Here is a 14,444-nt window from a genome sequence, read left to right as displayed (position 1 = left end):
AGGGTGGTTATGAGAATTAAACAGGACAATATACAGACCTTGCAAACTCTAAAGGTTAATAAAAATGAGTAATTATTACTGCTGATAAGGACAAATATGTTCTAGGGAAAACCAGTTGTGGGCCTAAGTGGAGAACCATCTATTTCAAATATCCCATAAACTCTTTGTCCTTTGAATTTCCAAAACATTGTCTGTGTGGCTTACTCAATACATACATTGGCATTGCCTTTTTATCCACCTATTGTTTTATCTCTCTACCTAGGGGTTGATGTAGTGATGATGAAGACCTTCTGGACTCTTCAACATCTCCTTAAATGTCTAGAGAAGATTATCGTACAAAGTGAGTGCTCAACACATATTTGATGGTCGCTGGTTTCATGTATTTGTAGATGAGAGTTGAAATGCACTTAAAATCTTTATTTCATCCATTTACAACATGTACAGTATTTACAATATTTAGATATCCATCACACCCATTTTGAAATGAGAATGTTGCGGAGAATCTAAAAATAAATATATGGCATATAGGGATTAAATACACGTGATTGCTCTTTGTACTTCATGCAGTTGCTGATGGTGGCATTTTCTAAGGGAATTAATGTGGTGGAAAGGCTAAACTAGCCATGTGCCTTTCATGTGAATGACCCATCCTTTGGCTGGCTACTCTAGGTTGAAGGTAAAGCCTGGAATGTAAGGCATACCACATTCTTTTGTACAGAAGAAAACATGATCCATCCCAATGGGCTCACACAGAAACAGGTTTTCACATCTGTCAGTAAACCCTGGCTTAGAGATTTTGTTCAAGTCCATGGATTTGACCATCAGACTAATAGATCCTGCACAATACATAGCAAGGCAGGCTTTTGCGGGATCACTTGGGTCAGTGGGGACCAACATTTGTAATTTTGTCTCTTACTCAAAGTGCCATGCATTACTTTAAAAGGAATCAATGGAGAGAGAAAGAGAGAGACCCATGCATGCAAATCAATTTGTAGACATGAAGGATATCAACACCTCCATTATGTTTTATAGCATCTTTAGTAGCAACGTCAAAATATCACCTCTTTCAGCAAGAGGAATGAGGCAGATGTAGAGAAAGAAGCAGACGGTCAGGCCAGAGTTCTTGATTGAAGACTACCTGCCTGAGCAGGGTTCTATGACTTCCACAAAGCAGGTTGGGAAACGTCCATGAGGTCAGGCCATTGGGCAGAGTTTCCAAGGAGTGGTTAGTTCATCACTGTTTCCCTCCACATTCTTATATGGCAAGACTTCAAGGACCTGTGATTTTATTAGTGTCCCTTCTTCCAAGAGGTCACATCCCCTTCAAGACTTCATTGATAGTCTTTTACCATATATATATATATATACCTAAAACTGCAAGAGTTAGGTTGCCCCATAGCCTATTGAGCAAATGCCTAATTATACTCTGAGGTAGTGTGATGTTGTGAATAAACTTCTGTGACCTCCAGAGACGAGTTCTAGGAACTGGGGACTCCATGAGAAGCCGGGTTAAATCAAGCCACTTTAATGTGAATTGGAGAGCCCTTGCTGGAGGTCCCTGTAGCAAATCCACTAACATTGAACATGAAGTGCTCTATTTCTCCAGTTGACATCATGATCTCTAGGGTACCTTTCAGTGTAAACATTCTTTGGCTCTTTGCCATGATTCAACTGAATGACTTCCTCACTTGCCTCAAGTCCATGTTAAGTGTATGTTAAGCTATAAAGCCAGCATCTCTTTTTAAAGAGAACATCCAGAGTCAGTGTCCTAAGGCCCTAAGTTTTGACTAGTCAGCTCCAAGTTAGATTGTAGAATCACAGATCTAGAGCTAGGTGGAATTTCAGAGGTTATCTAGTCTAACTTCAACATTTTTATAGATGAGGGGATTAAGGTCTATGGAAATTATGTGACTTATCCAAGGTCATAAAGGTAATAATCATGAGAGGCAGAGCTTTGAACTCAGGTCTTCTGACTCCAGAGTCAGTGTTCTTTCCATTGTACCACATTGCCTCCTTATTCTGGATTAAAATTCCATATGGTATTGTTAGGACTTTATACCCAAGAGATTCCCACTATGCATACTTGAATGCAACATTTTAAAGTTATTTTCAAAGATACCCCTTTGGTTGTGGCACTTGGACCCTGGCGCCATTTTCCTCTTCATTAGCAGTGGCTCCATTCAGTTTCATTGTGTACTCTCAGTGTGAATCTATGCAGAAACTCAGGACAATAATGGTTATCTTGTACAAATACTCCTAGAGCAAGCCTGCTGAGGAGACCATCCTGCAATATCTTTTGGGATAAAAACATTTTTAACTCATGCAACACAAGGCAACTTGTTTTGTTTTGTTTTGTTTAGCATTGGTGCAAAGGATTATTGATGATTTTCAACAAAAATATAATTACAAGTTTTACTGCTCTTTAAAAATAACTTCTCTCTGAACATGGTCTGAACAATGGATTTTTTATAATACATTATCATTTTTAGTTATGTTATAGAAAAATAAATATTGTATAAATGATTTACAAGAAAAAAGAAAAATAGCAACATAGGATGTCAAAAATATAGCTAAAGATGGTGAAAACTTCACCTTCTACCTCAGGAGCAAACACTCACAAAATGAGAGTTTGCAATTGCTAAGGCCCCTTTACCTATTCTCACATAGCACCTTTTTTCTTTTCCTACTCATACCCGCTTTTTCTTCCCTGCCTCCCAGGCCATAGATATCAACCAATGATTCTATCCCAAAGCTCAATTATTTTACTAGAAGTTTCCTGCGAGGATAATGGAAATTCATTCATAGAAGAACTATGGATGGAAAGATGAATTCACTTATATTTCACTGGCTCTAGTCTCCCCATGGGTAGAGGAGAGGGCTGACTAAATCCCTTCTTGGGCTCAGAGGGAATGGTTCCATCCTCCAAGCTCCTCCTTACTTCAACCTCATTTCTCCCGGGATAAGAAACAGGAAAACTATCCAGTGGCTTTTCATTCCTGTTCAGAGGAATCCTCCACAGGGACTTCAGTTGAAGTGTAGCTTTTAAGCTCATTACAAGTAGGGATTGTTTCATTCTTTGTATCCTCAGGGCCTGGCACATAGTAGGCATTTAATAAATACTTGATCAATCCCTGATGTGATTAAATGGACAGAAGCTAGAATTCCCAAGGACTCCAGACAGAGGCCAATAAATAGGACTAGGCATAGTCAGAGTAAAAATGTATGATGCAACTATACTGAGGGAGAGCTCTTCTATCAAATCCTCTCCATATATACCAATATCTTTATAATTCTTATTACCTCTCAAAAAGCTGGGCAAGAGAATTAAAAGTGAACAGAGATGGACTTGATCCTTAGATAAATCATCTCTGCAGAGTTTTGTGTTTGTTTTCATATAATTTTCCTTTGTGGAAGGTAAAATAACTCTTCCAGACACCCAATCAAAAAGCTCCTCACACAACCAAATCCTTTCCATTAAGAATAAAAATAAAATTATCAACATGAATTGGTGGTTGCATTTAAACAAATATAGAGCCAGATCAGAGAGGGAAAAAAAGATCGTGATACAGAACTCAGATATGCATGCTGGGAGCAGTCTGGTTGGGAAAGGGTCTTGGTGTATTCAAGATGATTACAATGGACTAATTTTGTTTCCTAACTTGAAGCAATGATGCTTGATGGGCATGTCCCCAAACACCTAAAATTCTTAGTAATGGGAACATCCTCCAATATTATAATTTTAAATATGTGCTATAGTTAGGCCAATGGAATGTGTAGGGATGTATCCTCCTTCCAGATTTGCCTGGGTCGCTAGATAAATGGCAACTAAGAGTCATTAGGAGGTTAATCCCAATAACACACACAGACATGATATTATTACTGACACACGATGGGGGTGCCCAGTTGTTTGGTTGATGGGCGATGTGGTGGCAAATGTTGCATCTGTTTCATTCCGGGGGAGTGGCAAGTTACATATATTTCCCTCACAGCAAGAAGTGCAGACCTAAAAGAAAGAAAGAAAGATAAAGTGATGAGAAGTCATCAGGATGTAATGAGAAGCAGAGCTTTTTAGAATGAAAAATCCAGCTCATTGAAAAAATCAATTGTATCTCAAAATGAGAAGGAAAAATATTCTGGAAATGAAATGGCCAGCCCTTCTTTGGTTGTATTTGATAATATCATTAAGGAGAAAGAATTTTAATTGTAGACTTTAGGAGATTCAGGCTCTACCATTCCTGACAATGTAGTTTTTATGTAGTTTTATAGCATTGTTATTTCCATCAGTAAAATGGAGATGTGAATGATTTGCCTTTCTTTACCTCTGATAGCTGTTATATAAACTTATTATTATTGTTGTTCATTCATTTCAGTTATGTCTGATTCTTAGCAACCCCATTTGGGATATTCTTGGCAAAGATATTGCAGTAGTTTGCCATTTCCTACTCCAGATCATTTTATAGATGAGGAAACCAAAGCAAACAGTGTTAAATGACCTACTTAGGGTCACAGCTTTATTTTTCTAATACAGGGTAAACTTTAATCTATAAATTAGATACCATTTCATCACCTATTTATTAATAATAGAAGTCTTTATAGATTAAAATATGAAAAAGCTTTAATAAATTACTGCAGTAATAGATACAGTGTGAGAAAAATATATATTTGTGGCTTAAAACACAAATTCAATTCATTTTTTTCCTAAAAAAATGGCCCTTTTATAAACAACAAAATATGCAAGCCTGGGAGAGTCTACATATAATTCAGATTGCGAGCAAAAATGGAAAAAAACAAATAAAACTAGTGCGAGGCCAGATTTGAAGTGAGGAAGATGAGTGTTCCTGACTGTAGGGCCAGCACACTAGCCACACATTATACAAACTAGTCACTCTCAAATTGTCTTGAGAAGTGATAGGGGAAAACACATTTGGCCTAGTAACAATTTTGCTAAGACTGGACAGGACCTCAAATGAACTTTCATTAGAATTAACTAGCTAATTGCCTCCATCCTATCCTTTGGGTTCAAGTCTGAAGGAAAGACCTCCCCTGCTAGGGTTTAATTCCTGCTTTGTGTTTTCTTTCCCTTTGCCCAGGCATGAAGAATCACGCTGTATAGTTTTCTACCAATGGAGGAATGTGTTAGGGATGTGCTGGAGATTTTGAACGTCAGGCTTAATCAATGTATTGGTTAATTTTACTGAGCTATTTCCCCTTTCTTTTTTTCTCCCCCCCACGCCTCCACCCCAGAGGACAGAGACCTGGAAGATGAGTTCAAATCTAGCCTCTGATATACTATATACTGATTGTGTAAGCAAGTTATTTAACCTCTGAGTGCTCTAGGCCACTCTTTAAAACTGAAGCAGAGAAGGTATTGACCTGAATTGGTAGCCGAAGCTTCCTCATTTGAGAATTCCCTACAGCAATGAAAACACACGTCTAGTCCCTATTCCTATTCCAAAGGGAGAGAGCAATATTTGGGAATGATGATATGAAAAAGCAAGAACCAACCACATCAGTAACATTTTTAAAGGCTTTCCTTATAATAGACCTGTAAAGTGTAAGAATTATTATTAGTTCCACTTGATACATACAGAAATTGAAGTTCAGAAAGCTTATGTGACTTGTCCACGGTGTAGGAGTCAGGATTAGGAATGGTCAGCGACCCAGAGAAGTAATTGGTAGAAGGAGAAGTATGTGTTTCCTTTTTTTTTTTTTTTAAGATTTGAGGCTTATCTACATATAGATAACAAATCCAGACACCCTACTACCAAGCCTGCCCCTTTCCCTTCTTTAAATGCATCAAACTGCCCACTTTTCCATCCTCTTCTCCCCTTCAAGGCTACACTGGATATTCATTTTAAGTCAATTCATGTGAGTAAAATGGTAGAGGTAAGAGACTTAGCTAAGTAAATAGGGTGGTATGTCCTGGACCTCATTAACTTCTTTAGGGACAGCTTTAACTATAAGCCTATCCACCTGGAATGGGTCCATGTGGCGGTAGCAGTAACTAAACTTAAAGAGTTAGTAGGTAATTTTGAAATAAACACCCCAAAGACAGAAATTGGCCTCTCTTTTACCCAAAACAACTAGCCTCTGTACTGAGTAAAAAGACATCAAAAGTTACATTAGCTGGGAATTTCCACAAAGTTTTCACTTTGTCCTTTTTTTTTCTGGCAATTTAAATATAGTCGTCTTAGGAAGGAGCTGCCAACCCAATAAATGCATTTATTTCCTGGATATATATCTTGAAAGGGCTGAAAACACTGTTTGATGGCTCCCTGGCTTCCTTCAAGTTCCAACTCAAATCTCACCTTCTGAGAGAAGCCTTTCCCAACTCTTCTTAAATCCAGTGCCTTCCCTCTTAATTATTTCCTATTTATCCTGTATATGTACATATTTGTTTGCTTGTTGTCTCCACCTTTTGATCATGAGCACCTTGAACATACAGAGAGGCTTCCTTTTGTTTCTTTTTGTGGACCTAGTTTTAGGAACCAATATGTTCTTATAAGATATTAGACAATTAAAAAGTGTTTATTGGCTGCCTGATTGACTTTAGTGTTTATCTTGGGCTCCCTTTTTACTCTGTCCCTTAGTATATGAAAGTAAAGCTGGAGAAGGAAATGGCAAACTACTCCAGGATCTTTGCCAAGAATACTCCAAAGGGGGGCACAAAAGGTCAGACACAACTGAAAAAAAAGATTGAATATATGAGGGCAAGCAGGAGAGCACACTTCCTTGGATAGGGAGAATAAAGACAGCTTAAGGAAGCAACTCATTGGGCCCTGGGGAGTGTCCTGTGGCCAAAGCCAAAAATTTGACCCTAGAATTCCATCTGATTTGTACCAATCTCATTCTTCTGGTCCCTTACCTTGCGTCCTTCCTGTTCAAAGTCTACGCAGCCAGTAGACAAGCACTCCTCCAGAGGCACGCAACGTTTGGTGACTGATATGCTGTTTCCAGTGTTTTCCATGATGTGCTGAGTGTAGCAGTATCTGGTCTCTGTCAAACAAAGAAAATATGTTTTTATTTGAGAATGGAAAAGCCAGAACAATTTGCCCAAGAGTCAAAATTCTCACGCACACATGACAATGGGGAGACATATAAATCTCAATATGCATACACTAATACATTTTATCTATTCATTTTCAATATCTCTATATTTTTATCCAGCCCCATTTACTTTTCTGTGTCAGCTTCTTCTTGGGTACATGATGGCATTCTAGAAACCATGAGTCTATGTCTCTTCAGGAACCTTAATCTTGCGAGGGTGCTATTCTCACTTGGTCAGAAATAGAGATATCTTTCCTCTATTGTTTTTTCCCTTTTTCTTTTAATGGATGGATAATGTAGGGATGCCAAGCGATAAAGACTTTCAAGAGGACTGAAAATTCAATTCAAATTAGCATTTATTAAGAGACTACAATGTTCAAGGTATGAGTTAATTTGATATAACAGATAGAAGACTTATAAATTCATAGACCTGGGTTCAAATCCCATTTCTGATATGTACTGACTGTGTTACTCTGCTATATAACTTCTCATTGATCTAGACAGCTCAATCCAAGATATTAGTTATTAATTTTGTGTCATGGATCCCTTTTGCAGTCTGGGGAAGTTCATGGATCCTTTCTCAAAAGAATGTGGTTTCAATACATAAAATAAAATATATATGATTACAAAGGAAGCTTTTTAAAAATTGCAATCACCCTGAAGTCTATCCACAGAACCTTGAGGGTTTGTGGAGGCCAGATTAAGAACTTCTGAACTGGAGAGTAAGTGGTACACCAGGTCTCCAACTTTATTGGGAAAAGAAGTTTCCTCCTTTAAGGAGTTTGCCATATCAAGGAGATCACAGGACCAGCCCCCCAAAATGTGTAAGAAATTCTCTGAGGGCTGGGGAGGCCCAGCCTTGTGATTTCATCCAGATAGAAAATGAGCAGTGTGGAAACTCCTACCGCTGGTGAGTCTTTGACTGTCATCTTAAGAGGGCCACCTGAAGCATTAAGAGGCTAAGTGGCTTACTCTTGGTCATACAATGACAAAGTATTAGAGGCAGAATGTCCGCCCAGATGTTCCTGGTGCATAGTTATCCACTCTACCAGGTAGGGGACCCAAAGTCAGAAATGAAATGTAGTCCCTCTCCTCAGGGAGCTTATGTTCTACTACTGGAAGACAACTTTTTAACTCAACAGATACGTAAATACAAGCTAATTTTAAAAGGGAGACAGTGCTAACAACTAATATTCTGAGACATATTTGAGAAACACAGGGCTAATGGAAAAGGAATAACAGCCTGGGAAACTAGATTAAATATGGCCTCCTAGTACATGGAATCCATAGAAGTTGGAGACAGAATAAAGTAGTATTTATTCTCATTATATATGTATATTATATGCATAACATATAATATACAATATATACTTATTATACTTAATACACAATATATTGAACAGCATTAGAAAGAATTTTCCTTAGGCATAAGAAAAACTCTATTAGCAATGAAGTTGGCTAGATATGAATATGGTTTACAAAGGAAAACTGAAAAACAAAAATCAGTTTAAGGTTTCTCTAAAAAACTAGGGGAATATATTATCCACATGCAGAGAAAGAACAGTGGAAGCAGAAAACACAGAAGAAAAACAACTGCTTGATCACATGGTTCTATGGGGGCATGATTGGGGAAGCGATCACCCTAGTGCAAATATGAATAATATGGAAATAGGTCTTGATCAATGACAGGTGTAAAACCCAATGGAGTTGCTCCTTGGCTAGGGGAGGGGTGTGGGAGGAGGGGAGGGAAAGAACATGAATCATGTAATTATGGAAAAATATTCAAAATTAATTAATTAATTAAACTAAAAAAAGAAAAAAGAAAATACAAAAAATAACAAAACTAAGGGGATATCTCTAAGATAGGTCCAATTCCATGCTGTTTAACTCCCACTGAGACCTTTGGGGCTAAACAATGGTTTATAAACTTTCCTGTGGTTCTTGCTATGCATCCAAGAAGGAGGTATAATTTTCTCCATTTTCCAGATGAACAAAATGAAGCTTAGAAAAGCTAACCCAATTGCTTAAATCTCCAGAGCCGATACCTGCTGGAGACAGGACTAAACCTCGTCTTCTGGGTCCAGCCCAACTTCCTTTGTACCATGGGGCCTCTCCGCATGAAGGCAGCATGATATATTAGATAATCTTTTAATGTACCTCCAGGGCCTGAAAGTCTATGAAAACTTTAGGCGTTGTGAAACATCATAGAGATGTTTTAATGTAATTTAAAAAGTAAAGAAAGAAGAGGGTTTCAGAGTAGAATTCTAGAAGGCCTCTAGGCAGTATCCAACAGTCTAGGCCTCAGTTTTCAGGTCTAAAAAATAGTAAATAATTCCTAAGAGGTGTCATTGTGCCATTTCTCCACTCTATCTTGGATACACCTATGCATACTTTATACATGTTAGACATTCAGGGGCTAATACAGAATTATGACCTACTCTGATGTTATTTATTGGGCAATAAAAAACCCCACCAGGCTCTGTCATCATTTTGGCATCTTGTAACTCAAGAAGTAATAACAGTTAGGGCAAGAGAGGTTGAGCATTTCAGATGTTGGTTATGAGCCAACACAGACCACTTTTAGGCATTTTTTTTTAAACCATGAAAATAGAGGGATCTTAATAAGATTTCTAGGCATTATCAATAAAGTACATAAAGGTTCTCTGGTTCAAAATTGCCAGAGTGCACATGTATAGTTACTCTGTGTTCAGGGTTGATTCCATTTTTCAGGAATGGTTTCATGAGAACCAGGTCTCTGTACTCTTATTTTCCTAGGCTCACTGCTTCATAGATTTAGAATTCAAAGGGATCATTTAGTAATAACAATAATAATAATGATTCTTAACATAACATATAAATATAGTATTCATAATATATCATAGTGTTATATATTAAATATTTAAATAGGCATAACCAAATACTTTAAAATAACACTTAATAGTAGTAGTAATAATAATGAACATTTATATAGAACTTTAAGGTTTACAAAGAGTTTTACATATACAGAAGAGAAGTTAAAATCTAGAAAGCTTAAAGTGACTTGTCCAGGGCTTTAACTGGTAGGAGCCAGGATTCAAATTGAAGTCCTCTGACCATTTTCCATTGCACAAATGAAGCTTTTTTGGAAGGAAGATGAGTGAACAGAGTTGCTACCAGAAGAAACTGGAAATGGTGCAGCTAAATATTCTTGACCCAAAGCTTTCACAATATTTTATAAGCACTAGCATGACTTAGGCAATAATAACCTCGTAGGTTATTATTTGGTGCAGTGGGAATGGTTTTATTGAATAGGTCCCACTGACTAGTAACCATTAATATGCCTGCTACAGGGAACCACTGACTATTCCTAGGACAGGTCCAAGCTGAGGTACTCCTCACAGAAGCTCCTGGCAAGGACACAAACCTCCCATTCCTTTACTTTCAAGTGCTCAATCAAGACAATAAAAAAAGGAATGCTCTTATCTCCGACACTCACCTCATTTGGCCAAGGAAGGGGCCAGATAACTGGAAGCAGCTGGTTGGGGTTTTACTGCTTCACAAGTAAAGATAAACTGCTGAGATAAGATCTCATCTAGGGTGCAGGTAAATCACTTTATGACTTCAATTTTATAAATCAGATATGTTCTCTAAACAATGAATTATCTTAGTTTTAAAGCAGCTTTACGGTGACAATGATTTGTTCAATCTACACATATTTCCCTTTTCCCTTTTCCCCTTAGCAAAAGCTACTTAATGATCTTCTTGATAAGATTATTTCATTGAATGGAATATAAGATGCATCAATGAATAAAAATGTCTGCTGAGTTTACCCTTGGTAAGAGCAAAGACCTGGGTCTTTCCAACAATAGAAAGGAAGGTCCTTGTTCAAATCTCCATTTGGGAAGGTTCACTTATGAGTTTTTTGCAAGATTTTTTTTTTTAATCAGGCTCCTGCAAACTCAATTAGCATAAGTATGATGAGAAAACCTGGAGTCAAAGAGAGCTCACTCCTGAGCTCTCCATCAGCGCTACCCCCCATTTCCTTTCCACTTCTCTCACCCAAATAATGCTAGGTTTGGGAGTGCATCTCTCTTGGCTCTGCTTCCTGTGTGAAAGGAATGAGCCAGCTTTAATTCTCTGACAGTGATTTCCTTGCAAAACTCATTCAGACACTCAGGAACAAAGTTGGGAGTGGACTCATTAAAGTTGGCAAATGCTGACCATTAGCTGCAGAAAACTATTCACCATTTATTTTGATAGCCCTTGAGTTAGTCTTGAGGTTATATGAGAAAGGATCGCCTTGATAACTGTGGGTAAAAGGATTTCAAAGGCTTTGTTTTAAAGATAACAGGTGGCTTTGAATTTCGGCCACTAAAATCCCATATTCTTGTAAATACATAATATTCCCACAGGTTGTGAAACAAAAATCATTTGCTCCGAGTTTCACAGAAATTGTACCAAAAGCAGATCCAGGAAAGATTGTTCAATGAATTATTTATTGAGAAAAACAGAAACATGATTTTCATCGAGCTTCTACACACATGTTCAGAGACATCGCATTTCCATTAATGTTCATATCCAAGTTCTGAAATGGAAAACCAATTTAGGCTGTGATGTGGAGTCATTATTTGGCAGGTAGTAGCACTGGTTTCTTTTGACCATTAACATTCAGCTCCTCATAATGGGTATCTGTGTTTTTATGCCACTTTGCTTACACAGGATTGATAACATTATTCTTTAAAAAAATGAACAAATCACATTCAAAGAGGTTTCTTTCGAGTTGGTTGAGAATGCAGATTGCTTTTTCTTACAGAACTATGGTATTTGAATTCTTTTTTATTTTTTTTAAACCCTTACCTTCAGTCTTAGAATCCATACTAAGTATCAGTCCCAAGGAAGAAACAGTAGGGCTAGGTGACTGGATTTAAGGGGCTTACAAATGGTCACAGAGCTAGAAGTATCTGAGGCAAGATCTGAACCTAGAACTTTCTGTCTCCAGGTCTGGCTCTCTGTCCTCTGAGCCACCTAACTGCCCCTGATATTTGAATTCTTTAGGAATATGTTCATTAGTTGAAGAGATGTAGAGGGGAAGCTTGCTTGCTATTTGAAAGATAAGAGACTAAAAGGAGATATATTTTGAAAGGTTTTAGTGAGTGAATCTTTAAAAAAAAACCATGAAAGATGAAAGTCTTTCTTTGGTACATCTATAACCAATTTATGTAGCTTGAAGCGGAAGATAATTAAAACGTTCGACATTACTATTTCTTCTTCCTCTTGCTTTTTGCTCTTGTTCTACATGAAATTTCTTTAATTTATGGGACATCACTATGTTGCCTAGGGTCACAGAGCCCGCACGTATCAGAGGGAGGAATTGAATTAATTCTTCCTCACTTCAAGTTCTCTCTTGACTATTTCATACTGGTTCTCCTTCCTTACCTGAAAAAATTTCATGATTACATTTTAAAAGAAGAGAGTTCAAAGCAAGAAAAAAACCCAAAAAACGGTGGCTGAATGAGCTACTTCATTGGAAAACTACTTAGTACAGTGTCTGGCACATAATAGGTGCATAATAAATACTTGTTGACTATTTTTTCCTGGGAATGATCACATATTCTTTCATCACATTCTCTGTCTGTGTTTGAAACATGAGGATTGGTCCTTTTCCATTCTTGGAACTGTCTTTGCTCTTACCAAGGGTATACTCAGAAGATGTTTTTATTAGTTGTTGCATCTTAAAGTCTCATTTAATGCAATAATCTTACCAAGAAGTTAATTAAGCAGCTTAATTAGGTAATTCAGCAATGTAAATTCTCGGTTATTTCAGTTACTACTCTTTAACATTCTAGCAAGATACCTTTTGTTCTCTTTCTTCATAATAGAAAACTTTTCATTTTCTTTTTAATAGTCTAAAATAGGTATCTTCTTCCATACCAGTTAAAATTCTTTTAGAAAGGCTAATAGAAAAAGAATCTAAATTTATTTTCAACATTTGTGCATGAATTCCCAAAGAAATTGTTAAAAATTTGACTTTCAAATCAATAAAACTAACTTGCTGAAGCAGTCACAGATTGCTCACTCATGTAAGAAATTCCCCAAGGCAGATATTAAAAAGTAAAAATTAACTGTTAGAGTACTTGACTAAATCACAATTGTGCTATAATTTCTTGCAATTCTCAGTCTTTCCTAAGGAAGCTTCAAAATATTTTATATTTCCACTGACTTATGAAAAAAAATCACAAACTTCAATCAAGGAAAGAGTCAACACTGGAGACAGGAGAGATCCTGAGTTCAATTGCGACCTCAGATACTTCCTAGCTGTATGACCCTGGGAAAGTCACTTAAGTCCCATTGCCTACCCCTTACTGCTCTTCTGCCATGGAATCAATACTTAGTATTGATTCTAAGATGGAAGGTGAGGGTTTAAAGATAAAATAAAATAAGATAAAAGGATTAAAAATTATAAGAAAAAATGGGATTCTCACTAAGGACTAAATGAGGCAGAGAGCAGAAAGTACATTGGCCTCATAGTCATGAGCCTGGATTTCTACTTGCTGTAGCTTTGATCAAGTTACTTATTCTCTTTAGTTGTCTTCAGTTTCCTTGTCTATAAAATGTTTGGGGAAAAGGAAAAAAGTCTGACTTAGATTATCTCTCCTTTTTTGTTGTTGTTCAGTCCTTTCAGTCATGTCCGACTCTTAATGACCCCATTTGAGGTTTTCTTGGCAAAGATCCTGGAGTGGTTTGCCATTTACCAAATTCTCCAGCTCATTAAAAAGCAACCCTTATCTTCTATTTTAGAATTGAACAATTGTAGGGCAGAAGAACAGTAAAGGGATAGGCAATTGGGGTTAAGTGACAAGCTAGCCATCTAGGAAGCGTCTGAGGCCAAATTTGAACCAAACCTTGAACCCCCAAAACCGGCATTCTATCCACTGAACCAACTAGCTGCCCCTCCAGTTCATTTCAATCCTAGGGAACATGGAGGTTGGGGATATAGCATGATTCCTGCTGAAAAGAGTAGGCAACTTTATAAATGGGGAAAAAATCAGTGCAAGAAAGTGGCATTCAACAGAGATGGTCATGCTAATGGAAAGCGTGAAATCTTTCAGGATAAACAATGTGAAAATAGAATGGGTTCTAAACCCTGATAGCCTGAAGGTCTATGAAAAAAAAAATTGGCAGCCCAATGGGTAGGAACTACAAACTTATACCAAAAATAAATTGCTGGAAACGTTCTTACTGAAAAGTATTTCTGAGCTTGAGATACTTCAGGCTCTATTCTTTTCACCAAGACAGATTAAGATGCGGTCCAAAGAATTGGTCAGCTTGCATTGCTGCAATCTGTCATCACATCCCTGAAGTACCAGGTGTGTAGTCACATCCAATTCTGCCATGGTTGCGTGAACACACCCACTGTG

General features: G+C 37.4%; 1 protein-coding gene across 5 annotated transcripts in view; it reads right to left on the bottom strand.

Annotated features, from left to right (window-relative positions):
• Window positions 1–402: 402 nt before the first annotated feature.
• LYPD6 (LY6/PLAUR domain containing 6) overlaps window positions 403–14,444 on the bottom strand; it is a 164,034-nt gene continuing 149,992 nt past the window's right edge. For all 5 annotated transcript variants that reach the window (XM_007494152.3, XM_016433628.2, XM_007494151.3 and 2 more), the window contains 2 exons: window positions 6,866–6,996; window positions 403–4,003 (listed from right to left, as the gene is read on the bottom strand). In XM_007494152.3, the coding sequence (XP_007494214.2) occupies window positions 3,836–4,003; window positions 6,866–6,996 (299 nt within the window). In that variant the 3' untranslated portion in view covers window positions 403–3,835. The remainder of the gene's footprint in view (window positions 4,004–6,865; window positions 6,997–14,444) is intronic.

The sequence above is a fragment of the Monodelphis domestica genome, chromosome 4 (assembly GCF_027887165.1).
Source record: "Monodelphis domestica isolate mMonDom1 chromosome 4, mMonDom1.pri, whole genome shotgun sequence".
NCBI classification, from domain to species: domain Eukaryota; kingdom Metazoa; phylum Chordata; class Mammalia; order Didelphimorphia; family Didelphidae; genus Monodelphis; species Monodelphis domestica.
The sequence above is the reverse complement of the archived record's forward strand: the minus strand, read 5'-3'. Positions and strand labels throughout refer to the sequence as shown.